The sequence below is a fragment of the Mustela nivalis genome, assembly GCF_964662115.1.
Source record: "Mustela nivalis genome assembly, chromosome: 1".
NCBI classification, from domain to species: Eukaryota; Metazoa; Chordata; class Mammalia; order Carnivora; family Mustelidae; genus Mustela; species Mustela nivalis.
In genome coordinates this window covers 201,355,256-201,382,211 of record NC_139020.1, presented here as the reverse complement: position 1 = coordinate 201,382,211, position 26,956 = coordinate 201,355,256, and the positions used below count along the sequence as shown (strand labels likewise).

The following is a 26,956-nucleotide window of genomic DNA, read 5'->3' as shown; positions in this document are numbered from 1 at the left end:
CCAAGAAAGTCCGGCCACTGAGTTGATACCTGGGGTCGTTTCCCAAGAAAAACAAACCCCAGTCGATTTGCAATGTCTGTTCTCAGTCCCGTGGACCACAGGGCACCGACTTTTCGCACACTTCCCCGGAGCCGCGGCCACTCCAAAGACGAACTACATGTTCCAGAATGCTTTATTAGGCAGCTATCGCGAGAGACGTGAGAAGGGTTTCCCCGGCCCCGCCCCGCGCGCCTGCTTCCGCCTCCCTGTGGCGGCGGCTTGTTGTTGTGGAGGCCAAAATGGCGGCTCAAGCGGCGGCGGCGGCCCAGGCGGCGGCGGCCCAGGCAGCGCAGGCGGAGGCGGCCGAGTCGTGGTACCTGGCGCTTCTGGGCTTCGCCGAGCACTTCCGAACTTCCAGCCCTCCCAAGATCCGCTTGTGTGTGCACTGCCTGCAGGCCGTGTTCCCCTTCAAGCCCCCGCAGCGCATCGAGGCCCGCACGCACTTGCAGCTCGGTTCCGTGCTCTACCACCACACCAAGAACAGCGAGCAGGCGCGCAGCCACCTGGAGAAGGCGGTGAGCGCGGACCCGGCCGCGAGGGAGGAGGCGCGGGCTCTTTTCGGGGCCTGGCCTGACACACTGCGACCCCAGCGGGCAGGGGCCGCCTGGCCTCTCTTCGGGGACCTGGGGCGCGACTTCGGCATGGGCAGCAGGACCCCGAAACCGCCAGCCTCTCAGGGACCCCAAGGGCCTCTCTCTGTACCTTACTTAATGTCTTTGGTGACAGGCAGGGTACCAGGACCCCGCTCAGGGTACTCGAGAGTTGTCTCTTGTCAGGAGCAACAAGGTCCCCAGATTCTTCAGGATTTCAGGAGCATATCATCTGTTGGCGCCTTAGGGAAGGCCACCAGATCGGCCAGTGGGATCTGCAGCTTCCAGCTCCTCAGGGCTCAGCCCCTGGAGCTTCAGCCTGAACGGTCCCTCCTGACGTGACTCCGGATAGGAGAGGGTCAGGGTGACAGTACAAGCATCCCTTGAGAATCTGAAGTTTGGGCTCTCAGGAAATCTAAGAAGGGCTTCTCTCCCTGGACCTGGAAGTCTGTTAAGTGTCTGGAGGGTATTGTGCCCCAATCACTGATGCAGGGTGTCACAGGCGACGGGCTGAGGCTCAGAGAGAAGAGGTTAAAATCCTCTAAGGCAGGACTGACCGGGGCCTAGGTTCCAGGACCACTTGGTTCGGTAGGGTGGAATGGGGGATGATCTCCAAGCCCCTGCTCTCTCTGTATCCCTGGTGACTTCTCCTCCTCCAATCATTCATTCCTCTCTCCCCTTCAGAAGACAGACCCCATCTCCCCCAACTTGACTTGTGGGATCTTGGTGCTTCAAAGGATGTGGGAAAGTGGCTGTCATTGTGACCCTTCTGCCCTTGGTGTTGTTTCTTGTCACAGCTACATTGTGCTCCCATCAGACCAGGCCCCCATTTGCCATTTATCCAGCTTTATTTGACTTAACTGATTCCTTAAAAAGAATCAACTTAAGTTTTTGAAATGTATTGATCTGAGGTAAATCCCAGCCCACCTGTGGCCAGTAGTGAGTTGCCTTTGGGAGGATATCAAATGTTTGTTTTGCAGAATGTAGAGTTGGAAGGGGTCTTTAGTCCTTGCTTGATCACCTTCCTTGTTTTAGGAGTGAGGCAGTAGGGGTCCCAAGAGATAAAGTGATTTGCCTAAAGCTACACATCAAGTTATTAACAAAAGTGGCTCAAACCTGGGCTCAGGATCTCCAGCTTCAATGCTTAGACAATAAGTCATTATTGTTTTTATGAATTTTTTTATCCCTTTTATTCATTCAGCAGATATTTATTCAGCTCATACCAGGTGCTAAGCTCTATTCTAGGTGCTGTAGATCAGTGATGACTAAAATAGTCCCTGTTAATGTGAGCGTGAGCTTACGTTTTCATGTGAAAGAGACAAATACTAAATATGTAGTAAAAGGGAAAGCCATGATAGAACAACCATGGAAAATATGGTCCAGGGTGAAAAGATGGTGCTTTTTTTTCGCAAAGGTAGTGAAATCTATTTGCAAGAGTGACACTTGAGGAGGCCTGAATGGGATGGAGAAAGCGAACCTGGAAAATGACTCAAGGTGTCAGGTCGATCCCAAGGAATGCCTGAGCTGTGACCAGTTGGTGTACAGTCTCTCCTAGGCAGTGATGAGGGAGAGATCAGATGAAGCTCCAGACTCTCCTGGGTGTGGGCATGCTGGAGGCTGACTGCTCTGGCCTGGTAGCCCTGTGCCTTCAGTGAAGAGTGGTTCTGAATCTCTCCCTTCTCTGGATTCACAACATATCCTTCCCTCCCCTCCCTCATCTTGAGGGTTATTCAGTCTTTTTCTAGCAGTGGTTCCTATTTGCTGTGTATATTGTCCCATTTTGCCCACCCGGTGCTGTGGAGTTCGGAAGCAGCCATGCCTCAGATTGCTTCTTTGTAGCCGCTGGGCTTTTGGACCCTTAATTTAATCTCTTATGCTTGTGAAATGTCTTCCCTTGATTTTACAGAACCTTGAATCTTGCGGGGTTTCCCACAGAGCCACAAGGTCCCCTCTGCACTCACACTAATGTTATACTTGGAAATCCCTTCCTTTCTGTCAGTTGCATCCACAGCTAGGAATTTGTCCAGATTTCAGTTAAAGTGCTGTTCTCAGTGCTGTTTTTCTTCTGCAATTGTATGTAATCTTCCATTGTGTTGCAACACAAATATGTTTCTTGAATCTTCATTCTTTGTTAGTCTTTTGATTTTCCCCCAATCAGGCTACTTTCAACTTTTATTGGTTCCTTTCCCACACTCGCTCAACAAAAAAATTGTTAATATGTTCTACTTTTAGAAGTGTTTTGTTTCTAGTCCTGAAGAGCAAATGGCCAAAAAGGTTCCAATTTCTTTTTAGGGAGCCAAACTAAAGTATCAAAAAGCATTTTTTTTTCTTTTAAATAAACTCTACCTCCAACATGGGACGCTAATCTCACGATGTGAAATCAATAGTTGCATGTTCTGCTTTTTTTTTTTTTTTTTTTTTTTTTTTTTTTTTTTTTTTTACGTAAGTGATTCTTAAGTGTTTTGTGACTATTTTCTCCTGGATTATTCCTTGTGCTGTTCTTTTCTGAACTAATTTTCTGTAACTTATGAGTGTTCTAGGTAAAACTTTTAATGGGTCTCTGAACTTAGTATCACATTTGGCTTCCCTGTTATTTTCATGTCTTTTGTTTTTCTCTCTTGAGCAATCCCCAGCCTCCTTAGTAAGCACTTTTTTTTTTTTAATATATATATATATATATATATATTTATTTATTTATTTGACACACAGAGAGAAATCACAAGTAGGTAGAGAGGCAGGCAGAGAGGGAGGGGGAAGCAGGCTCCCCGCTGAGCAGAGAGCCTGATGCGGGGCTGAATCCCAGGACCCTGAGATCATGACCTGAGCCGAAGGCAGAGGCTTAACCCATGACCTGAGCCGAAGGCAGAGGCTTAACCCACTGAGCCAACCAGGTGCTCCAGTAACCACTTTTTTACATATAAGGCTTGATTATTTACCCTCTGTTTGCCTTCTGTCAGTGTCTAACTGCCTCAGCCACATTTGTAAACATTGTAGAGGGAATATATTAAAGTATATAATATATTTGGGGTGTGCCTGGATGGCTCAGTTGGTTAAGCTTCTGCCTTCCGCTCAGGTCATTATCCTGGATTCCCAGGATCAAGCCCCATATCAGGGTCCCTGCTTAATGGGGAGTCTGCTTCTCCCTCTCCCTCTGCACCTCCCTGCCCTTGTGCCCCTCTCTCGCTCACTCTCTCTCTCTCAAATAAATAAAATCTTAAAAAAAAAAAAAAAGAATAATCTTTATACTTACCAATCAGTTTCATCAGTTCTACCAACTTTGAAATAATTATCTGTTAAGTGTTTCTATCAGAGTTATGAAGGATATTTCTCCATTGGCTCAGCAGCTTTCTCTGAGGTCAAAGCTGTTGGTCTCTCTGGTTCCTGCCTCTGTAGGCCTTTGGATCGCCTGCTGGCTTCTTCATTCCCCAGGTCTGCTCAGCAACTCAGTAGCTGTTGTGGCGCATGGGTGGACGCTCCACCTGAGAGTCTCTCCTTTTAGATTATGGTCTTGGCAATGGTGTGTGTGTGTCATCAGAATTCTTGGCTGCTCTGGGACTCCTGGAGTAAATAGTTCATGGTTGTAAGAGATGTTGCTTTACTCAGAAATCTCTTGGCTAAAGAATTTGTGAAGCTCTCTTCTGTAGCTTCTTTCATATCGTGTTCCTTTTCATTTTGTTTTCACCTTGGTTTTTCTCTTGCTGCATACCTGTGTCTATGTGCATTTTCAGTCTTCTCTTGCCTTATTTTCACACTGTGGTTCCAGCAGACAGTTCCGTTGTAGTCATTTGCACGTCTTCCGTGGAATCAAGAGAACCTGAGTGTCTGTACTAAGATGTGTATCTATACCCTGTTAACTAAACTTTTGATCACATTCCTCTTGATCCCTTGGCCTAGAAAATGCATCATCATCTTAGATGCATCATCATCTTAGACTTCACGAATTTGAAAGCCACAGAGGAGGAAGCGCTACTTTGCTGCAGTGAATTGTTCTCAATTTTCTATAATCCAGGTTGTCTTCCTTTATACACTTGTTTCTTTGACGGCGGTATCCTTGTTGGTGCCACGTTTGCTTTTTCTTTGGGTTTGGAATGGAGCTGCTTATCAGTGGTGGTTTTGCTCCCTGACTTAGAAAGCAGCTCCCAACTGTGCCATCCAGATGCTTTTTAATTCCTCTTCCAGATTTAACCTGAAAATCTCTGGTTTACTTTCTCAGCAAGTGATTAAATGCTTCCCTTTCTCCTCTGAAAGCCCGAAAGGGCCGAGTTCTGGGCCTTTCATCGACAGGTGTGGCTGGAGCAGATCTTTAATTGCTCAGCATCATGTCCTGCCAAATTCCATGCCCCATCGCTGGGAGCAAAACCTTGTGCAGAAGCTGCATCTGCAGAACTTGGCATTAAGCATTTTCAGGGAAGAGTGATCCGTGCTTCCTCCTGTTTTCATTTCTATTTTCTTCACTAACTCTCTGAGCCTCCCCTGACTTCAGGATGTGAAATCTGTCTAAGAACCATCCCTTCACGGTTCCACCAACTCACCCCTCTGCCTCCCCTCCAACCCCTGATTTCTTCCTGTTCCTGCTTGGAAATCATGGAAGTATTATTGTCACCTTCTACATGCCAGGCTCCACGTGTGGCCTTCTGAGGGACACTATCTCATTGCATCCCCGAACAAACCCATGAGGTAGGGACCACTTCCAACTTGCTGCTGAAAGGGGCTTTCTCATAGTCAAGGTCACACAGCAGAAGGAGGCAGGCTGGCTTCGTAAGTGCTGTGCTTGCATCCGAAAGGAGTTGTGGTTAATAACTATTTCTGCACATTTTGGTGGTTTTAAAAACCTGATTTTAAAAACAATTATTTTGATTTTGAGGCACAAGAAGCCTTGATGGTCTTCCAGGCATGAGAGATGGGCTCGTTCAAGCCCACCACCCCTCAGGGCTTGTGCTGGCACTGTGGTGACCCTTACTTCCCCCTGAGAACCCCAAGGTAACCCCAGGAACTTCTCGAGGGTTAGTTTGTATCCTTGCCCCGCAGCTGCAGGCTGCCTAGTAGTGGTGAGCTTTCGCTTTGGCTTCTTTCCCATCAGGAAGAAGGAGACATTAAAGCTATTTTTTAGCTTTGCACAGTAAAACCGTACAGATCAGGTGGCAACTTTGAATAAAGTAGTCACCTTAGGTAAAGTGTTCTATGTATCTAATTGTGAGATATATTTTCTGATGTGTCCATATTTCTCGTTTGTGTATTTATGTTGCAGGTGTTACAAAGATACAGAAGTGAAGTCTTTTGTCTGTCTGACTGACAGTCCTGGGAAAGTGACTGACTTGCCCTGACACAGGACCAGTCTTGCAGCTCTCCCGGCCCAACCCTATCTCCAGTCACACAGTTTCCTCCACTGGTTTCCCTTCTTCCAGCTGGTGGTCTTTGGGAGCTTCTCTCCCTGAACTGAACTTCACTGTGGGGATGGGTGGTTTCAGTAGAAAAGCACACACTGGGGTGCCTGGGTGGCTCAGTGGGTTAAAGCCTCTGCCTCCGGGTCCTGGGATCGAGCCCCGAATCGGGCTCTCTGCTCAGCGGGGAGCCTTCTTCTCTGCCTACCTCTCTGCCTACTTGTGATCTCTCTCTCTCTCTGTCAAATAAGTAAAATCTTAAAGGAAAAAAAGAAAAGAAAAGAAAGCACACCCTGACTTCTCTATTTACGGGCTCCATTGACATCACCCATGTGGCTGAACCTGGTCCTGCCTCCCCCCCTGGGGACCCTGAACCCCTCCTGTCCCTGCCACAGTGGGGCTTTGGGAGCGGACACTTAGGCAGGCTGCAGAGTGCCTTTTGCCTGGGCCCTGCATGTGTGCACGTTTGTGTGTGTTTGTCAGGAGCCCCATGGTGTGGAGGTTTTGAGCTCTGTTTCTCTCTCCCTCTCCCACAGCGTCCCCTCCTGGCCCACCTATGTTTTGCAGGCAGCTGATCTCTGGCAGCTCTAAGGCTCTCGCTGCCTCTATGACTTTCTGAGCCACCATTCACCCTTGGCCCAGAGGCATCTCTAGCCCTAAGACCAGCAGCCCCACGGCCCCTCTTCCTCCCTTCACATTCTCTTTGCTACCTCTAGGTACTTTTTTTTTTTTTTTTTTAAGATTTTATTTATTTGTCAGAGAGAGTGAGCGAGAGCGAGCACAAGCAGACAGAGTGGAAGGCAGAGTCAGACAGAGAAGCAGGCTCCCTGTGGAGCAAGGAGCCCAATATGGGACTCGATCCCAGGACGCTGGGATCATGACCTGAGCCGAAGGCTGCCCAACCAACTGAGCCACCCAGGCGTCCCTCTAGGTACTTTTAAAACCCAGATCTGATAGGGTGCTTCTGTTTTATGCTTCTAAGAAAGGCCCTGGGAGTGATATTGGGGCATTCTCACCCATCGGTAGTGCTCCCACATGCATGGCACAGAGATCCATCAGGCCTTCCAAACAAACCTTCCTGGACCTCTGCCTTTTTCTTGGGCTTTCCTCTGCCCCGAGTACCTCCTACTACTCCCTCTTTGCCTAGGGACAACTGCCCCCCTCTCTTTCTACACCCTCGCCTTTCAAGGCCCAACCCCAAGCATCATACCCACACACACACTGTTCTCCCACAGAGCATGGTGAGTCAGGGTCTTCTGTTCAGCTCCAGATCTTCCTGCCAGCAATTGGCAAGGCTCTGTGAATGTCTATAGGCTGAGTGGATGGGCCAGAACAGTGTCTGGCGTATGCTTGGGTTTTAGGTGGTCTGACAGAGCATGGTTGGTGTACCTCATGTGGTGGACTGGCCCATACACGTCCTGACCATCACCTCCTGTTGAAACGTGGAGCTGCAGGGCACAGCAGTCCCCAAGTGGGAGCATGTTATTTGAACCCGGTGCTGATGTGTGTGCCGGCAGAGGGTAGGACAGGGTCTTAGAGCCATCCCTGCCACCATCTGGCCATATTTACCCACAGCAGTCCTTCTCAGAGCACTCCCACCTCCACTCTGAGGCTAGCTTTGCTCAATTCCAAACATCTTTTAAATGTCATTTCTCCAGGAAGGACTGACACCTCCCGATCCACTCTCCAGTTGCAATTGATTCCTGTGTCATGATTTGCTGACTGTCCATGTACTGCAGTGAGTGGTACATGGGGGCTCTCAGCACTTGTCCTCCTGAAGCATCTCTGCTGTGATAGGAGGGGGCTCTGAATCTGACTTGGGGGGCTAGCAGGACAGAAAACTCCTGTCTGTAAGGAATCCCACAGGTACTCATTCTGTCTCCCCCAGGTGCACTCTGGTGATGGGATTGCAGGGAAAGTGAGCCCACCCTTTCAAGCCAAGCAGTCCATCTTCCCACTTAACTGAACACCTGCAGCTTTTGGTGATAGGACAACCTGTGTAAACCCTGAAGTGGACCAGTAAGCGGGCATCCAGTATTTGGTTGAGAATTAATCCTTTTTTCTTTTTCTTTTCAGTGGTTGATATCGCAGCAAGTATCCTTTTCTTATTGGTACCATATCTGTTAAAGAAAGCTCCATTGCAGGAGCCGGAGGTCGGAAGCAAAGATTTTGTTGTAAATTTGAATCCCCCCGTGAAGCACCCCAAAGTTTTAGGCTTTGCCTCAGCTGAAGAATGCCTTCTTGGATGTGGCTCCCCTTACAGACCAGCATCCTGTCCCTGGGTACCAGCCATGCTCTTGCCTGTGCCCTGTCATCTAGCTCTGCACCCAGCTGGCACCAGACATAGAAGTTGCTAGAAGAGTAGGTGGGAACTTGACATATCAGAGCAGGCAGGGGTGCTCCTGTCCCACCAGCCTCTACCGTGTAAGATCTCCAAGTTGTGGCCCTTTTGAACTGATCTCTTTGCCATGTCTCTGCTTCCTTAACTGGGTGTTATTAGATCCAACAGTTTGAAGATGTTAAATTTGAAGCAGCAAGTCTCTTGTCTGAGTTATACTGTCAAGAGGTAAGAGCACATGAAGGTTTCTGAAAGCAAAGTGACTCTCCCTGTGGCAAAGGCACAACGGCATATTGGGGCTCTCAGAAGTGGACTCCCTTCTGGCTTTTACTACTTCCCCTTTTTTACCTCCCATGCCCTGGAATAGAGCATCCATGGGTCATCACTTGCTATGAAGGCCAGCAAAATCTTTCCATCAAAGACTGTTGAAAAATAGCTGTGTTCCTAGGTTCTGGGCGATTCATTTCTAAACAAATCCATAAGCTGCCTTAACCTGGTTCCTAATCTCAAGCATAGCTGAAAATCACCTTTCCTTTCTTTAAGCAGCCACACATGAGGCTCCCTGGGAAGCAGGGAGTGCCTGCTTCATATCCCTGGCCCCTCTCTCTGGTTGTAGAACAGGAAAGATGGCAATTTGTTGTCTAATTTGACTATTCAAGACTTAGGGCTAAAGCTACTTTCAGTTTAGTTGAATGTGAAGTTATTTTAAGAGTAATGCAAAAACTTCTCAGCCACTGAGTCCAATAAAATCTTCTCTTTTATTAATAAAGTAAATTGGCACCCCACAAATCCTTTGGTGAGCGTGAACAGGAGTGGCCTTCTGGTGCCGCAGCTGTTCCATAAGGAATCCAGCTTGCTCTCCGGCTTGTTTTTTCCTTCCCAAACTTGACTGCTTCCTTTCAGAATTCCGTAGACGCAGCAAAGCCACTGCTGCGGAAAGCGATCCAGATCTCACAGCAGACTCCATACTGGCACTGCCGCCTGCTCTTCCAGCTCGCTGTGAGTACCTCGGGCCTAGCCAAGAAGGATGGGTGCTCAGCAGGAGCCCTGACCTTGGGGCAGGCCCTCCCAAGTACAAATAACAAACTCCAGGACACACTGGCCCTCCTTAGGCTGCTGCACTGAATGGGTGGGGGCACAGAGATGTTTCTTTTACCTGATAACCAGCCTCTGTCCTCTGCAAGACACCCACCACCCCAGGCAGCACCCAGGGTGATGGTGGGAGTGTCCATCCCCATGGGGGCTGACACAGGGCCTTGTCTTCATGTTCTCCTCCCTTCTGGTGCTTCCTTTGGCCTGTGTTCTTGTAAATTTGGGGAGCATTTCTTGCCAGTGACCCACTGTGTTTTATTATAAGAGTTGACCTAAGAGGGTGCCTGGGTGGCTCAGTGGGTTAAGCCGCTGCCTTCAGCTCAGGTCATGATCTCAGGGTCCTGGGATCGAGTCCCGCATCGGGCTCTCTGCTCGGTGGGGAGCCTGCTTCCTCCTCTCTCTCTCTCTGCCTGCCTCTCTGCTTGCTTGTGATTTCTCTCTGTCAAATAAATAAATAAAAATCTTAAAAAAAAAAAAAAAAAAAGAGTTGACCTAAGAGTCCAGGGGACTGCCTATTGAATCATGAGTGTCTAAGTCAAGCCCAGGTTCCATGTAGGTCCCCTGCCCAACCTCCCTTCAGCTCTGCAGACATAGTGCTTTGACACACTCCAGGGGTAGTGGCCTTTCTAGGCTGGGCCTTCCTGGCCACAGTGGAGAGGCCTGCCAGCTGGGGGTCAGGATGGGGACAGGTATGCTCTACTCTGAGGGACACCTCTTTTGTTCTGGGTTCTGCCCACACCTCCCCCCTCATTGGCTGGCCTCCAGTCTCTTCTGTCTCAGATCCAGCCTGCCTACCAAGCTGCTCTTGCCCACACTCCATGACAACCCTGTCACCTGCCTGTGCAGCCAGACTGTGAGTCACCTGCCTTGGTCCCTGCAGGGGCCGACACCCCTGACCCAAGACCCGGCACCTGCACTTACTTTTGAACCTGTTGAGCCTTTCCTGTTCGCAGTGTCTTTAGATACTTATCCCGGAGGGAGTCCCTCCTCACTTGGGGCCACTCTGGGTGCCTCCCCTGTGACTAGCCCCCAAAGGCAGTGACACACTCACAAAGTATTGGGGGTCTGTGCCCATAAGAGTTAACTCCTGCCTCTCTGAGCCATCATCATCTATACCGTAGACTAGATGAGGTAGGGTTCTCCGCCCAAAGTAATTAACGTGATGAGATGATTTGGTTGATTTAGCTCAAAACTGACACTGAAACATTTTGGTAGGTGGGGGGGGGGGTCAGTTTTAAGTCACCGGCAGAGCACTAAGGTCAGGTATTAGGTACTGTAAAGCAAGTGTCATTACTCTCTCCTTTCTAGCAACTGCACACACTTGAGAAGGACCTGGTGTCAGCCTGCGACCTCCTGGGCGTGGGGGCTGAGTACGCCCGGGTGGTGGGATCCGAGTACACACGGTAGGCACCCTCTCTCCACACCCCTCTCCCTCTTACTTGGAGACGGCCTGGCTGTCTGGTCCCGGGCAGCAAAGAGCATTGGCACTCTGGCTAGAAACGGGGATCGCTTTTGCACAGAGTAAAAACCACGAGGATGAAAGCAGCACCTGATGTCCCTTGCCCTGTTGGTTTGTGGAGTTGGAGGGGAGAGTGGACTGGAAGGGAGGGCAGCCTGCATTCTCGGAGCTTGCATGGATCTAGTGTCTCGTAAGATAAAAAGTGCTCATATGATGTGCTGGGCTGGTTCCTTGGAGGCACAGACGCAGGAGTGGTGCCCCCAGAGGGCAAACATGGTGTGCTTGGCAGTGCCTGCGGGCAGCCCCGGTGTCCCCGCTCAGGGGACACTGAGGAGCTTTAGATGTACAATAGGAGATTGAGGAAATGGACTTTTGTATAGAAGAGGGGACATGAGTTCATGTTACCTACAGAACTGCTTAGACCGAGGTCTGGAGACTGGTGCACTGTGGTCAGGAGTCAGAGGGCACTGGTGCTTCACTGTGTACCCTCTGTAAAGGCCTCCAGTCTACGTCTTTTTTTTTTTTTTTCCCCTTAAAGAGCTCTGCAGTAGACAGGCACCAGGCTCCAGTGCTCTTATTCTGTTGTATACTTTAGGGTTCTGGAACATTTGGTTTCACAGGGCTGATCTGAGCCCATTGAGCTGTTGGGAAAAAACTGTCCCCGACTCCGTTCTCTGAACTTGAGACTTGAAAGTGCCCACTGGAGTCACTCAGTTTCCTCCAGGCTGTCCTGGACTCTTGGCCACCCTGCCCTGAGACAGTGGCTGTCACACACTCTGGTCCCACATTCCTGGACTTTCCTGCCCGCTTTGTGCTGTAGCTGTCACTGGGTTCCTGGCACCACTCAGGCCCCACAGGGCATGGGGGCAGCTGAACACTATACATGTTCGCTCGAGAGTGTTTCCTGCCAGGTCTCTGTGCCACTGAGGACAGGCGGCCTGGGTGGGCTCCAGCAGAGCATAGCAGCTGCAGATCATTTGGCCCAGAACCTCTGACCACGGACTTAGGGTACTAACATGTGACACTGTGGGAACCTTGATAAAAAGTTCCCAGCCTTACATTTCGATGGCCATGAGGTAACAACGGAGAATGACATGGTGGCCTAGAGCATAGACATCTGTTATGTGTGACTGTGACCTCCCCACCTCACCCAGTCTCCTCACCCAGAAGATGGGGAGAATGGCACCTGCTGGATGGGAGTGTCTGTCGTAGCACACAGGCACTCTATAAAGACTGGCAGAACAGAAACTTTGCTTTTGAACAAACTGGGGGCCAGTGGGCTCTGCTCAGCCACAGGGACTCCGGAAAGCAGCAGCGCCAGCCTCCCACCAGCGCTTGCCCAGTACTATCCGCTGACAAGGAGCCCCTTTACTCTGTCCACCAGGCTGGGTTCGTGGCACGCTTGCCATTCTGTACTCCGCTCCTCCACACTTTCTCAGCCCCTGTTTATGCCTTCTGGGCTTTTGAACCTTATGAACACCTAGCCAGGCAAAAAAGAGATCAGACAGGGTGAAGTAGAACAGCCTATGAAACAGACCTCACTGGAGACCACCAGGGACTGCTGCACATTGGGTCCCTGTGAACATTGGGGTGGCACGGTCTTCCTGGGAGGTGCCAGGACCTCACAGACTGACTCACCCTCTCTTTTCTAGGGCTCTATTCCTGCTCAGCAAAGGAATGGTAAGTCAAGACTGGGTGAAGGGGGGCTGGTGTGGAGGACTTGAGGCCGGGCCCCACTCATATGCTGCAGTGTAGCCTCTTAGGGTTCCTGACCCTCATACACAGCAGGCTGTAGCAAGGGTGAGGCTCTGGTGCCCCTGCCAGGTTCAGAATGAAACTCTGATTCCAGGGATTTGTGCTAAGGAAGAAGCAGCCCCGGGTTAGTTTTGTGCTCTCTCTGTACGGTGCTGGTGGTCCCCTGGAGAGGGGCAGATCTGGGCACCAAGAGGTGCTCCCAGCACCCATGCATCCCTCCCCAGCTGCTGCTGATGGAGCGCAAGCTACAGGAAGTGCATCCGCTGCTGACCCTCTGTGGACAGATAGTTGAGAACTGGCAAGGGAACCCCATCCAGAAGGAGTCTCTGCGTGTCTTCTTCCTGGTCCTCCAGGTGACCCACTACTTGGATGCCGGGCAGGTACGTAGGGCCTCCCACCCAAGGACTGTTGGAGAATGGGCAGGCTGTGAGTGGGCTTTAGGCCAAGACGTCACTTCTGCTGTTGCCTCCTATCACTGGCCACGTGATATGTCTATCATTAAGGGCTCAGCCTTACCTACACACCTTGTCATGGTCTGGTATGGGTGCTTTGTCCCCATGGGCAGAGGGCACTGGAGAATGGGGGTCTCCTTGTCCTAGCATCATGGAGGGGGTAGTGGTGGCACAGATGTGTGCTCAGAGCATGGATGGCTGAAGGCATCTCAGGGCAGTTTGTGGAATCCATGAGAATACAGTGAGCATTGTGGCATGGTGCCTGGCCCACAGCAGGTGCTCTGATCACCATCCCCCAGCTGGTGACAGCTTTATGGAGCTTGAGAAGGGACTGACAGGATCAGCTGTATCTAGATGTAGACCGTAATCCCTGTGGGGCTGAGCAGCAGGTGCTTCTGTGTGTGCAAGAGCACCGCAGCCTTTTGGGGGTGCCGCTGCATCCAACCTCCCCTGCCCCGGCCTAGTGATCAGCCACAGGCAGGACCTCTCTGGTGTGCGGGGAGGCCACGGGTAGAGCCTAGTGGGTGTCTGATTGGTAAGGGGCCTCCTCTGTTCCCCTATCTGCACCCAGCTGTGCCTGTTGGGCTAAGCACCACACTCGACACACAGGAGTATAGAGCAAACTCTCGTGCTGAGCTGATGGCTGCAGAGGTAGCCTAGGGGGGCCTTGGGACAGGGCTTCCCAGTATAGAGAGGCAAGTCTGTACAAACCATGGCACCTACGGGACTCCCAGGGAGTTGTTTCATACCCTCAGGATAACCAGCAGTCCCAGCCCTACTTTCCTCTCCTGGGGTCACTACAGCAAAGAAGGAACATGGCTCTAGCAGGGTCTTTGAACAGGCTTCTCTCAGGCCTTGGGATTTGACCCAAAAGTGGGTGGTGGCGAAGTTTTGGTCCCCCAAATGACCTCCCTGGCCCAACCCTGTGCCCCAAGAGCCGGCTAACCCATCAGGGGGTGGGCCTCCTGTAGGCAGTGAACATAGCAGGAGCTCCTGGGAGGAAGGGCCTGAGAGTTGACTGGACAGGCAGGACGTGGCTAGCTGACCCCATGGGGGCCTCGTATCCTAAGGGGCCTGGCCCCGGTGGGAGTCGGCAGCCCATCAGCTTCTTGGCACCTCTCTCCCACTGCAGGTGAAGAGTGTGAAGCCGTGCTTGAAGCAGCTGCAGCAGTGCATCCAGACCATCTCCACACTGCACGATGATGAGATCCTGCCCAGCAACCCTGCTGACCTCTTCCACTGGCTGCCCAAGGAGCACATGTGTGTGCTCGTCTACCTGGTGAGTCTCCAGGGGACGGGGGCCACGGCTGCAGCGGGGAGAGGAGGATCACAGTGACCACCACTGTCTGGTCTTGTCGCCAGGTGACCGTGATGCACTCCATGCAGGCTGGCTACCTGGAGAAAGCACAGAAGTACACAGACAAAGCGCTCATGCAGCTGGAGAAGCTCAAAAGTAAGTCTCCCTGGGACTGGACTCTACTTGGCCGGGCATGTAGTCACAGCGCCCCCTGGTGGGTGGCCTGAGTACCACCTCTTGTGCTGGCCTGAAAAACCCGGAATGACAGCAGCCTTGAGCAGTCACCATGAATCCCCCACCCTGTGGGTCTTGTTAACCCAGTTGGAAGATGGGAGCGGTCTCGGGTTGGAGCAGACCAGGCCAGGCCTAGGCTTGATCCTCAATCCCAGGCCAGAAATGCTCTTGTGCCATGTCTGTCCTATCCCCTCACTGCTCAAGATGACTATGAGGGTTTGTGGGTCCCAAGCTGGGCCTGTTGGGACAGCAGTGCTCAGTTGAAACAGACGGTGGCTGTTTTTGCAGTCTGTTCTCAGTGCTGTGACATGGATCACGCCGGGTGTGGCTGGGACTGGAACTCAGATGTCCCGGACTAGCAACAGGTCCTCTGGAGGTCGTGGGTTTTTCCTGGAAGCTCAGCTAATCCATCCTGTGGGACCAGGGACCTTTGATTAGTAGGAACGCAGAGCCGTCCATGTCCCTGGCTGGTTCGGCACCCCTGATAATCCTGTGCCCTCATCAGTGCTGCTGGGGGTGGAGCCTTCAGAACTAGAGAACCGAAGCCCACGGGGATGGTGGTTCTCTCCCTCCAGATGAGCTGGGAAAGGGCTGTGGGTGCTGTTTGGCTCCAGTATGAGGACAGCCTCTCAGGGAAGCCAAGAGCTGGGTTCCCTCACTGCTGCCTGGGGCCTGTTGCTCATTTTCACTCTCCTGGGCTCCTGCAGCATTTCTAGAACCCACTGCATGCAGAGCGTTATGGAGCATGTCCCTGGGTCACAGTAGAGTGAGGATGGAAGGCGGATCTCTCCAGGGATTTCTTCCTCTTAGAACGCTCTGGTCACTAAAACCTGGCTCCAGGCCTGTCTTCCCACCTGGATAGGGAGATGAACCCCTCACTCTAGGGTACAGTGGGCACCGACAGAGGTGACAGAGCTGGTGCTGAACTCGTGCCTTGCAGAGCAAATGGGCTTAGGCCTGGGCAGCCAGGGGCCCAGTGTGGCAGGAGGTGGGAGGACGCAGAGTCCTGAGGAGGCTCTGTGTCCGTCTCCTTGGGTCTCCTCTAGCTGTGCATTGAGTGTTCACCCCCGCCTCTCGCCCCCAGTGCTTGACTGCAGCCCCATCCTGTCCTCCTTCCAAGTCATCCTGCTCGAGCACATCATCATGTGCAGGCTTGTCACAGGACATAAGGCCACCGCGCTGCAGGAGGTAATGCTGCCAGAGGCCACATGCGTGGGTGGGAGAGCTGTTGGAGCTGGCCGGGTCTCAGAAGTCGTCCGTGGGAAAGTGTAAATTTGCCCAGTGTGTGGCAGCAGAACATCTGAATCTTGTCATTTCACTGTACTTTGTTAGGTCATGGCCCCGATGGATGTGACAAATCAGTGCTCCTTCCCTAAAAGTTTGCATGCCCCAAGAACACAGGGTCTGAGGATTTGGGGTTCCCTGGCAGTGATCCTAGCATTCCTCCTGCCCCAATCCATACTCTCTGATGTTTATGTTCTTGAGAGAGTGGGGGGGGGGGCCCTGAGTAGGGGTAAGGTGCTGTACGGCTGAGACCCGTGTTAGAAAAGGAGGGTGAAGTGGGAGTAATGGACAAGGGTTGTTGTTCTTAAGGAGGTCAGGGCTGCACTTGGCCCTTGTGACAGATGCATCTGCTGGGACTTTGTGGCACACCTGTCAGCTTTAGGGGTCTCCCAAAGGCCAGTGGGACACCAGGTGCCACCATAGAGACCACGTGACGGTGATCGTGCTCTTTCCTGGCAGATCTCCCAGGTCTGCCAGCTGTGCCAGCAGTCCCCCCGGCTCTTCTCCAACCACGCAGCACAGCTGCACACACTGCTGGTAAGTGCCCGGGCCTGCCCACCCCCAGCCCCCTTCCAGCGAGAAAAACCATGACAGCTGCCCCAGGCGGGACCCAGAATGGTTCCAGTGGGCCGTATTCTGATAAGCATCTGAGGTTGGAGTGGAGTTGGGTCCCGGGAGGAGGGAATCATTAAGCATGCCATCTTTATGCGCCTTTGCGGGAGTAAAGCGCAGAGGTAGCCAGCTCAGCAGTCACTTGTCGAGTCGTGCAGCCCTGGGCAGTCTGCGTGGCCTCAAGCCCTCCGTGCCTCCTCCTTCCAGGGCCTGTACTGCGTCTCCGTCAACTGCATGGACAATGCAGAAGCCCAGTTTACCACAGCCCTGCGGGTAAGGTGCCGGCCCTCACTGCAAGGGGCGGGCGGTGCCTCTCAGTGAGGAACCGGGCACGGTCTGTGAGGAGGACAACCTCTGCACAAAACCGTGCTTGGTGGGTGACTCTGCAGCATTCAGCCTGACGCCGGCCGTGGCAGTGACGTGCCGTTTATCCAGGCCTTTCTGCGGCAAGGCCAGCACTGGCAGCACAGTATGACGAGGGATAGCTTTGGGCAAGGAGGCCTTTGGCCAGCCTGGGGTGGGGTGAACCTGGAGGGCCGCCGTCAGGGAGAGCCCGGTGCCCACTGGTGCCACGACCTGTTCAGCTGCTTTCACTCCCAGTTCCCAGCCTTCCTGATAACCTGCGGGTTGGTGTTGGTTCCTGTTACAGCTGAAGATGCAGTCCCTCGGCAGGGCTCTGGGGCTCCCTGGAGTCACCCCTGCAGCCGTACTGGGTCTGCTCTCACACTGCGGCAGGCTGATTGCCCCGGGGGGTCATAAAGGAGCTCTGCTGGGGCGACGTCCTCACCTCAGACAGGATTGCAACAGGCCCCGGGAGGAAGCTGGTGCATCCCCCTAGACAGGGCCACCCCAGGCATGGAAGTTGATAGCCCGGGGCCAGGTCTCGGTTCTGCCTGTCTTGTTCCAGGACCAGATAAGCACATCCCCACCTTGGCCTTAGTGTCCCCACAGGAAAAGGAGGCTGGCAACACCTTCCCGCCCCCCCAGGGTCCTGAGGGGGGCGCAAGCAGAGGTGGGCGGTGGGGGCAGTTTGCACTCTGTCAGATGAGGAGTTCTGCTCTGTCCCCTTGTGCTACTCTCCAGATCTCTTTGCTCCTGGGGTTGGGTTCAGAGGCATTACTGCTCCTCTGAGACGTTCCATGTGGCTCTGGATGCTGCCAGCCCCGCCGTTGGTCTTGACAACATGGAGGAGCCTCTGGCAGCATGCCAGAGTCTGAAGAGTGGGCAGGGGACCCACTCGCATGGCCTTCTGAGCCTCTTTGTCCTTGCCCACTCGTCTGGGCCCTGGGAGGCTCGCACTGCTGGCAGCAGTGGTACCGGGACACCCACACACGGCTGCCCTATTCCCTGCAATTACCCCATGGCCGTGAGCCTCCCCATCTCAACATGCACCTCGGGGCTGCTGCTGCTGCTGCTGCTTTGATGGTGTGCGCCTCAGGGGAGGCGTTCTTCCCACACGGCACTCCTACAGGCCACGTGGGAAGTGGTGCGGCCAGGATACACGCTCAGACCCTGGGCCTAGACACGTGCTCTTCCTGTGGTCCTACAGCAAACTAGAGCATGATACTCGCAGCAGAAGACCTCCTGGGCCCCCTCAGTGCATGCCAGGGTCCGGGGTGGGAGGGCTGCATTTCCTAGGCAGCCCCAGCCTCCTGCACCGCTGTGCTCACTCCGCCCTGCTGGGAACCAGGATCCGGATACTGCTTAGGCTGTTCAAATTGGTCTCTTGCTGGACTGTCCTCATTTCCCGATAACTGAGGACAGTGGTCCACCCACCAGCAGCTATGAGCAGCGTCTGTGGTGCCCAACAGCCTCTGTTACCCTCCTGGCAGCGGCCTTCCCAGGGCCAGCCTGGGCCTCTGCTGTGTCAGCCCACCCTGGGGTCGTAGGGGTCACTGCTTGTGGTGTGGAGGGAGGGGGTGTCTGGGTCTCAGTCTTGGGAAACAAGCAGAAAAGAGACTGAAGTGTAGTGTGTTCTCAGGGCAGGATCAGGGGCAGCTGATTTTCCTTTTCTGTTTCCTAAGTTTCTCCTATTATAGAGGATGGTTTTACAGTAAAGAGAGCTAACAGCTCTATGCTTCTGGGGTCTGGGAGGCAGGTTGGGGGATCTGTCTGAAAGGAAAGAAAAAGCATGATTCCAGATTAGCTTCCCTGGAGGATTGGATGACTCAGCTGCCACTGAGTGGCCTCAGTGTGATGGGGCTCTGCCTGGCCTGGCCCTCTAATGCCCATGTGTCCCATTCTAGCTCACCAACCACCAGGAGCTGTGGGCCTTCATCGTGACCAATCTGGCGAGTGTGTATATACGGGAAGGAAATAGACACCAAGAGGTAGTAGGTGACATGCTTCATGTTTGGTATCTTTTCAACTCTTACTCAGGGCGGTGGGGTTGGGGTGGTCCTGGGTACCAGCCGATCTCAGCAGCCCCAAAGTTTCACCTTCCAGTAGGGCTTGTCCTTGGAGGACAGGTGTTTCACACCAGGTTCCCTGTGCGACCCTCAGCCCTACGAGTCCCTTCAGCCCTGGGCATCCCCTCAGCCCTAGGGTTACCCACTCCCAGCCCTAGCCTCCTGCCTCCAGAGTATCGAGATTTAGTTGCTGTTCCACCTCCTTTCGTTTTATCTTTAGTCTAGAGAAAGGTTAGCCAACCTCCCAGCTTCTGGGTTTGGATGCATTGGGCTCCGGGGAGCAGAAGGCCCAGCCTTGTCTGCTCCAGCAGTTAGCAGTTAGGGCAGTGTCGTCTAGGACTAGGAGTGGGCTCTGTGGGTCACACTTGATGGGTCATGGGAGAGCTTGTCTTCCGTGTGTCTTTGCCTTCCCAGTGTCTGCCTCCTGGAGGTGCTGTGGGGCACTGGTAGCAGCTTCAGTTCACTTTAGCCATGTCCTTTACCCCTCCTTCCTCCTTGGCAGCCAGAGGAGACCTAGAACGTCAGTTCCGTGGCTGCCTATCAGAGCCTCCCAGGATTCCTGCACCTCCAGATAAACCCCCGGCCCATAAGACCCTTGTGGGCCAGTCTTCCCACCGCGCTCCCCCGCACTGGGCTCTTCTGACCATACAAAGGCTGAGACTGAGCCACTGCTCTGACCACCCAGCCCCCTCTGATGTGGGGCAGGCTAACGCTGTGAGGACCCCAACCTTAACTCCTCACACTGGAGGCCATGATTGCCATCAGGTGGCGGCGGGGGCGCTTAGGAAGTAAACAGCTCCATGCAGTCTCTGTAGTGCCCAAATCTGTCCTCGAAGGTCCTGACCCCACTCCCCACTCAGGTTACTCAGGCATGGGATTCGGGGTGAGGGCATGGTGCTCTCGGGTTGGGAAGATGCAAGCAGCCCTAGTCAAATTTAGTGGTGAATTTGAGGCTGAATTTTCCTGTTTCAAAATGCAAAACGATCCTAACTGACATTTCTGCCACAGCTGTACAGTTTGTTGGAAAGGATCAATCCGGACCATAGCTTCCCTGTCAGGTAGGCGGCCCAAGAGCTGAGTGCCCACCGGACCTGTTGTCTTCATGCTTTCGTTGCTCACGGGGTGGCGCCAGTGCTCATGGGACCCATCCGCCCTGTGTCCCCGATGCCTCGCCCCTCTCTTCTCACTCCCCTTTGGAAACCTGCTGCACTCGCAAAAACGCCACCAAAGTGTGCCCGTCTCTCTTGTCAGCTCACACTGCCTGCGAGCAGCAGCTTTCTACGTGCGCGGACTCTTCTCCTTCTTCCAGGGACGATACAATGAGGCCAAGTGAGTACGGGGAGAGGACAGGTTGCCCCTGCCTGGCGCCTCTTGGGCTGGCCCTCGGTGGTTTTGCTCCCTGACAGCATGTGCTCAGGTCCTTGAGGTGGCTGCAGCCTCTGCCTACTGATAAGGCGTCCGATGGGCCTTCAGCATCTGTTCTCACATAGGCGATTTCTTCGAGAAACTCTGAAGATGTCCAATGCAGAGGACCTGAACCGGCTCACAGCCTGCTCCCTTGTGCTCCTGGGCCACATCTTCTATGTGCTGGGGAACCACAGAGTGAGTGCCCGGGGCTGGGCCGAGAGGGGACCAGCACGGTGCTTGTGTACTACCACCAAGCAGCAGTTTGTATCCTGTGCCCCTCCGTGACCTTATCTCAGTAACCTCCCCACTGCTCCATGAGTCCTCTCCTGGCAGCTTCCAGACAGAGGTCCAACCCAGGCCTCGAGGAGAAGAGTAGTTTTTCGTGTTCTGTTGGGCATTCTGAGGTCTTAGAAAGACTTTATTCAATTCTGAAAAGGTTGGAGACCCACCTGGAGCTCATCTTTGAGGTGCCCACTGTGGGGCAGTGTGAAGGCATTGCGCTTTTGTGTTTTGAACAGTCCTGCCTGTGTTGAAACTAGGCCTCGGGAGCTGGTTTGGAGGGTTTACAAATCTCTCGGCTATGTGCGAGTATCTGCCAGTGGCTGCTGCACTGGGAGTTCTTCCCTGTCTGTCACCTTGAATCCTGCATCCAGGCCAGCAGAGCTTGTTGTCCCCAGGTTGAGCAGGGTCGGAACAGTGCTGCCAGTCATCATGGGGTCAGGAATGGGTGTTGAGGTCCCCCCGCCCCCTCTCGGCACATCCTAAGGATTAAGGGGGGCAGCATTATGAAGTCACACAGTTGGGGTTGGAGAGTTAGCGTGCCCTGATGTCCCACAGCACCACATGTCAGGTAGCCTCCCATGAAAGTGGGCTTGTATATAGAAGAGACACCGCCCTGCCTCTTCCTCCTATCTGTTCAGCCCTCCTCACCCCCACCAGGGCAGACTGCTTCCTCCTCCCAGGCCCCGCCCTGGGGTCTCTGAATGTGCTTTTTTTTTTTTTTTTTTTTTAATTTGACAGACAGAGATCACAAGCAGGCAGAGAGGCAGGCAGAGAGAGAGGAAGGGAAGCGGGCTCCCTGCTGAGCAGCGAGCCTGATGTGGGGCTCGATCCCAGGACTCTGGGGCCATGACCTGAGCCGAAGGCAGTGGCTTTAACCCACTGAGCCACCCAGGCGCCCCTGAATGTGCATTTCTAACCGGCTTCTGTTCTGGGTCCAGAGCTAACTACCTCTGATGTTCTGGTTAGAGACAAAGGCACGTAGACTCGTGCAGGGCCAGCAGCGTCCCCATGAGAGCGGAAGAGCGGGTGCAGTTCATTTTCTTCTGTGGTGGTTGAAGAGTACATCAGAGGAGGTCATTTGAGATGGGCTCTGGAGTAGGAGTAGGAGCCTTCCAGGCAGCAGCAGGAGGGCACAGCCTGGGCTGGGGGTGGTGGGTGGGTGCTGGGCTGTCCCTGCCACTGGCCGCAGCCCCCACGCCCTTCCCTGGCTGCTCTCGGTCAACAGGAGAGTAACAACATGGTGGTGCCTGCCATGCAGCTGGCTAGCAAGATCCCAGACATGTCCGTGCAGCTGTGGTCCTCAGCCCTGCTGAGAGGTGAGTACAACGGCCAGCCCTGTCCAGGCATCAGGGCTGTTGGGAGCCCGAATCTGAAAGAGCTCAGGTAAGCCCTGATGAACTTGTGCCCAGACTGGGCCTCTGCATGCCACACTCCCAGTTCTAGCATATGCCCAGGCACCATGGCAGGCCCCATTTGGGGGCAGTAGACACTAGGCTTATTCATGACATCACCTCCACACAGGAGCGGTCCGCCCTCTCTACAAGGCCATTTCTTGGAGTCTGGGCGAAGATGTGGGCTGTGAGTCCTAGCCCCCGCCCTCAGTTTCCCTCTCGGTGAATGGCTGTGGCAGTCGTCCCTATTGAACGGTACTGGCCAGGACACTCTGGGTGCCCAGGAGGCTCTCAGCAGGTGTCAGCGTCGTTACTGCTGATCCCTTCTTTAGATTGGACTATTAAAATCCAGCGTCTTTTTTTTTTTTTTTTTTTTTAAGATTTTATTTATTTGAGAAAGAAACAGCATGAGCAGGGGGAGAGGGAGAAGCAGACTGACTCCCAGCTAAGCAGGTAGCCCTATGCGGGGCTGGATCCCAGGACCCTGGGATCATGACCTGAGTCGAAGGCAGATGCTTAACCAAGAGCCACCCAGGCACCCCTAAAATCCAGAGTCTTGCCGAGGGCTCTGGGGAGGAGGCAGAGGGTGTGCAGTGGGGTTGTGGGCCCATGCAGTGTCTCTGCTTCCAGAGTGGGTATTGGGTACTCTGCTCTGGTGAGTTTCTTTGTGCCTGGGACTTGGCCAGGACCTCCCCAGGAGGGCCAGAGTCCACAGGGCGCAGCCCTGAGGCTCTCACTGCCCAGCCGACCCTTGTGTCACCCACACTGCTCACCCACCTCCAAGAATGTGACTCAGGAGCTCAGGGGGGCATGTGTGAGCGCTGTTGGCAGTGGGCTTTGCTGACCCTGAGACAGGCATGGCTTAGGGCAGGTGGCATGCCAGATATACAAGAACTCTCTGGCAGAGTGGGCTTTGACCTTAGGGCTCTACCCACGTCCAAGGGGAAGACGTGGGGCAGGGCAAGGTGGATCCACCCTATGTATGTGTCCCACCCTTAGACCTGAACAAGGCCTGTGGGAATGCCATGGACGCCCATGAAGCCGCCCAGATGCACCAGAACTTCTCCCAGCAACTGCTCCAGGACCACATTGAAGCCTGCAGTCTCCCTGAACACAACCTCATCACGGTATAGGACCTGGGTTTGGGGAGGTAAAATGGGGGTACTAGGTGACTCCTCAGCGCCTGCTCACTTGCCTTGTGACCTCCAGGGGGCACATTCCCTGAGAAGGGAAGTACACGCTTGGCTGTCATCTCCTTGCGTGTCTCCAGCAATCCCTAGCTCAGCTTAGACTCAGGGGCCCCCTCGGATGGGGGAGGTGGCATCAGTCCCCAAGTGGGTGATACATGGTGCTTCCTGGGGCCCCACTGACTCAGGTGTGGAGGAGAAAGGGCCCTGGCCGGGCATTCAGCCCAAAAAGAGAGCAGCAGTCCAGAGCAGACACGCAGCCTGGCACAGCTCTGCTCCTTCTTAGGAAAGACCTCACCTGTGTGTTCTCTGCCCTCTGCAGTGGACGGACGGCCCACCCCCCGTGCAGTTCCAAGCTCAGAATGGACCCAATACGAGCCTGGCCAGCCTCCTGTGAGGCTCCTGGAGGGAGCTGCCCAGCTTCTCAGGGCCTCTGTGGGGCCCGGTATATCCCCTACTTCCATCCAGACGGCACTTGAGCTTTCCTTGGAGGTGTGCTGGAGTGGGTGTCCCCAGGCCTCTTTTCTGACTGTCTTCAGAGCTTCCAGGTCCCCAGGCAGTGTGCAGGGCTGATTCCGCCCTCCCAGGAAGGGCTGGCCAGCCACTCCCACCATGTAACAAGACCCCAATGCTGAGGCTTGCAGGTGGGATGTTGGAGCCAACTTTCCAGAGCCATCCTTTAAAGTGGACTTGAATTGCCAGTTCTGCTTCTACGTCTGAGTCACGCCTTCAAGGGAGCGTGTCTGGGCGGGGAGTGGGGTACCAGTTGCCAGGGTGGGTGGTACCGCTGGTGCGTTGCCACGTGACTTCCGTCGCCTGGGCCCCTGTGCCTGGCTGGAGTGTTTCCTCTGTTCACAGCAGCTTCCAGAGCCCAGAGGCAAAACACCAGTTTCTGCCCCAGAATGGGAGGGAAGAAGTGATGGTGCATGTCAGGGACAAAAATGCACATCCTACCATAACACTTTCCCAGCTTGCCTTTCTGCCCAGTGTCCCCCCATCTGACAGCCAGGACCTCTGGTTCGAAATCCTGGGGAATCCAGGAACTCGGCTTCCAAAACATCAGCACCTTGACTGGAGTCCGTGTCCAGCCGTGGAGGTGCACGTTCTTGTAGACACGGGTGTGCACGTGTGTGCGTGTGTGTGTGTGGTGATTCATGGAGCTGGGGCGGGGGGCTGAGACTCCTGTTGGCGCCAGCCGCCTTCCCCCATCAGCATCCATACTGCTGGGCAGGAAGCAGAGGAAAAGGGAGGGGACCCTCCTCAGCCCAACTCAGGGTGCCTGAACGAAGAAGGGGCTTGCTTCCTGGCAACTCTGTGGCCTCCTCAGCAGAAGACATTTGCAGAGCCTGGTCCCTCATGCTGCTCTCAGGAGGAAGGATGAGGAGACCTACCCACCTTGGGTCTTGGGACAGCATTGAAAGCTCTCCCTGAGCTGGACCCCAGGAGGCTCTGCCAGGCCCAGACAACCATGCTTGGTTCTTTGTGCTCCTCTTGGATAACTGAGGGAGTTCCCCCGTGGTGATGGGGGCATTGGGGGCAGTGGAGGTTACCACCTCCTCCAGCTTCCAGTGCCTGGGAGCATCCCCCCACAGAGGAGTGGTGAGTGGTCTTGCTAGTCAGGTGGCTTGTTAGTTTGCATCTTGTTATCCTTACACTGTGAGGGCTGCTTTTCAAAGCCTCAGTGTCTGACAGAAGGAACACTGGGATCACTCAGGTCAGCTGCTCAGGCCCTGAGGCCTGAGTGTGCCTTAGCCACAAGCAGGGCTGTCAGCAGACCTCCCTGCGCAGGGCCAGTGCCCTTCCCAGGCCAGCATCAGGCCACTGGGGGCCAGCGACAAGCATGCAAAGTGAGCTGCTGATTGGAGGCATGGGCTGGCCGGGGCTTGTCATAAGAGGACCCACCATCTGTGTGGCATCCTGGGTCACCCAGGAGAGCCTAGCACTGTCCTGTGCTGCTCAGGGCCACCTTCTTGGCTGACCCCGCCCTCCCCGGGCCTGGGAGGCCTACAGAGGAGGGTGTGACATGTGGCCACGAGCTGCCCTGTCCTGTCTTCCTCCCGGCTCAAGGGTATCCCCTAGGCCCTCCCCTCCATCCACGGGACAGAGCCCCCCTCCCCTTGCCACAGGCTGCCCCTACTGGCCTAGACCCCGCACCGCCTGACCTCTCCAGACCCTCATTACTTCGATCACGCTGTGCATCATGTTTGTCTCTGCATATTTATTTAAGCCTTTCTTTGCTTCTAGGGCATTTTTTATGTAGAGCAGTTGAAATAAGAACCTCAAAACTTAACATCTGTCCCGATGTTAAAGTGCTTTTAGTGACCACTCTGTTATCTATGTTCATGTAAAGTTAAGGATAAGTTTTTATGTTTACAGCTAAAAATTCAGTACTCGATATTTAATATTCACTCTAGCTTTATGGAAGCCAAACCGGGTGTACATGCATTTCTGCATGTGCAAGCTTTGAACCTCCCCTTTCCCGTAGCATCTTCTGGTTACATAAAGCTGTCGTAAGTACCTTCCTGCAAGTCCAAATTGAGTGCCTCACAGTTTCTCACTCAGTCATCAGAATTAAGACAGGCAGCAAGTGAGCCCCCAGGGAGACCTTACACAGTGTCATAACTAAGTGTTTAGGAAGACCAGATTAAAAACTCCAAGCCTTTCAGTGTATAGCAATGCAAGGGAGCAGCAGAAAGATCCCTGTTGGCAGGTAAATTACTGAAAGCTCTTCTGACTCTCGTATGTTCCTCCCACCTCCTCCTGGGGTCCTCAGGGCCTGTAGGTTTGGGGGATTGGGCTGGGAGATCCCAGGTTCGCTGGCACGCATGCGCACACCGCTGCCTCCCCCTTGCTGGGTGTTTGCAGTCATCCATGGGTGAAGCGAGGGTCCTCTCCCTGGGGTAAGCACTCCACACCCCATTATTTGGAACACTGGCAAGGAAATCAGAAAAGGGCTGCCTGGTGCAGTGGGTAAATTTGTTGATTGCATTGTCTCTGTTTTGTTAAGGGTTTTTAATAAGTATGTTTGGCATAATGTCTTTTAATGGGTTTGTAATATCTATGGTTTTAGCAGCCTGTAACTTCAGCTGGTGCTTTTAATCAGGAAAAAAATTTTTGTAAATACAAAACATTGTTTAAAAGACATAACCATAGAACATAGATTCCCATTTGTGGATTTCTTTTCCTATATATTCAAAGTAAAATAATTTGCAGGAGCCGTCACTCGCTTTGTCTTTGTCGCGTTGTCCCTTTTGTGCACCACTGCAGAGACAGCTTTTGCCCTCTTCCCAGGGCAGTGGGGGGCTGCTTGGTGAGTGGGCATCAGGGAGTTCTGCAGACCGACAGAGCCCAGGCCCCAGACTGGAGGAAACCTGAGTCCTCTCCTCTACTGATGATGTTCCTCCAGAACAGCCTCGCCTGGAGGAGAGTGGACCCCTAGGACCTCAAACATTTGGCCCACAGCTGCCTGTTCCTCCCTGGCCCTCACCCCAGACACGCTTGCTCACCTAGTGTCCTATTTCCTGTGTTCCTAGAAAACACATCAGCCAGCCTCCATGTGCCTAGGGTGGTTTGGGTTTTGTGGGTTGTTTTTTTTTTTTTCTTTTTGACATGAAAGTCACATAAAATTAACCATTCAATGTGTACAGTTCAGTGGCACTAAATACCTTCACAATGTACAACCAACACGTGTCTAGTTCCAGCACATTTTCATCAGCTCAAAAGGAAACCTTGTCCCCATTAACAGTCA

General features: G+C 53.5%; 1 protein-coding gene across 3 annotated transcripts; it reads left to right on the top strand.

Moving 5' to 3' along the window:
* Window positions 1–208: 208 nt before the first annotated feature.
* Window positions 209–26,430, top strand: MAU2 (MAU2 sister chromatid cohesion factor). Of its 3 annotated transcripts, none has more exons than XM_082706588.1 (19): window positions 209–554; window positions 8,087–8,104; window positions 8,511–8,576; window positions 9,252–9,347; window positions 10,749–10,843; window positions 12,552–12,579; window positions 12,879–13,034; window positions 14,239–14,385; window positions 14,469–14,559; window positions 15,722–15,825; window positions 16,381–16,458; window positions 16,741–16,806; window positions 18,780–18,866; window positions 19,950–19,999; window positions 20,193–20,270; window positions 20,432–20,543; window positions 21,856–21,946; window positions 23,021–23,148; window positions 23,531–26,430. In XM_082706588.1, exons 1-19 carry the CDS (start codon window positions 279–281, stop codon window positions 23,603–23,605), a joined length of 1,842 nt encoding a protein of 613 aa, XP_082562714.1. In that variant the 5' UTR covers window positions 209–278; the 3' UTR covers window positions 23,606–26,430. The 3 variants fall into 3 exon arrangements, with proteins under 3 accessions (XP_082562714.1, XP_082562713.1, XP_082562715.1); XM_082706587.1 differs by having other exon boundaries at window positions 210–554; window positions 18,780–18,863; XM_082706589.1 differs by having other exon boundaries at window positions 210–554; window positions 23,538–26,423.
* The last annotated feature ends 526 nt before the right edge of the window (window positions 26,431–26,956 follow it).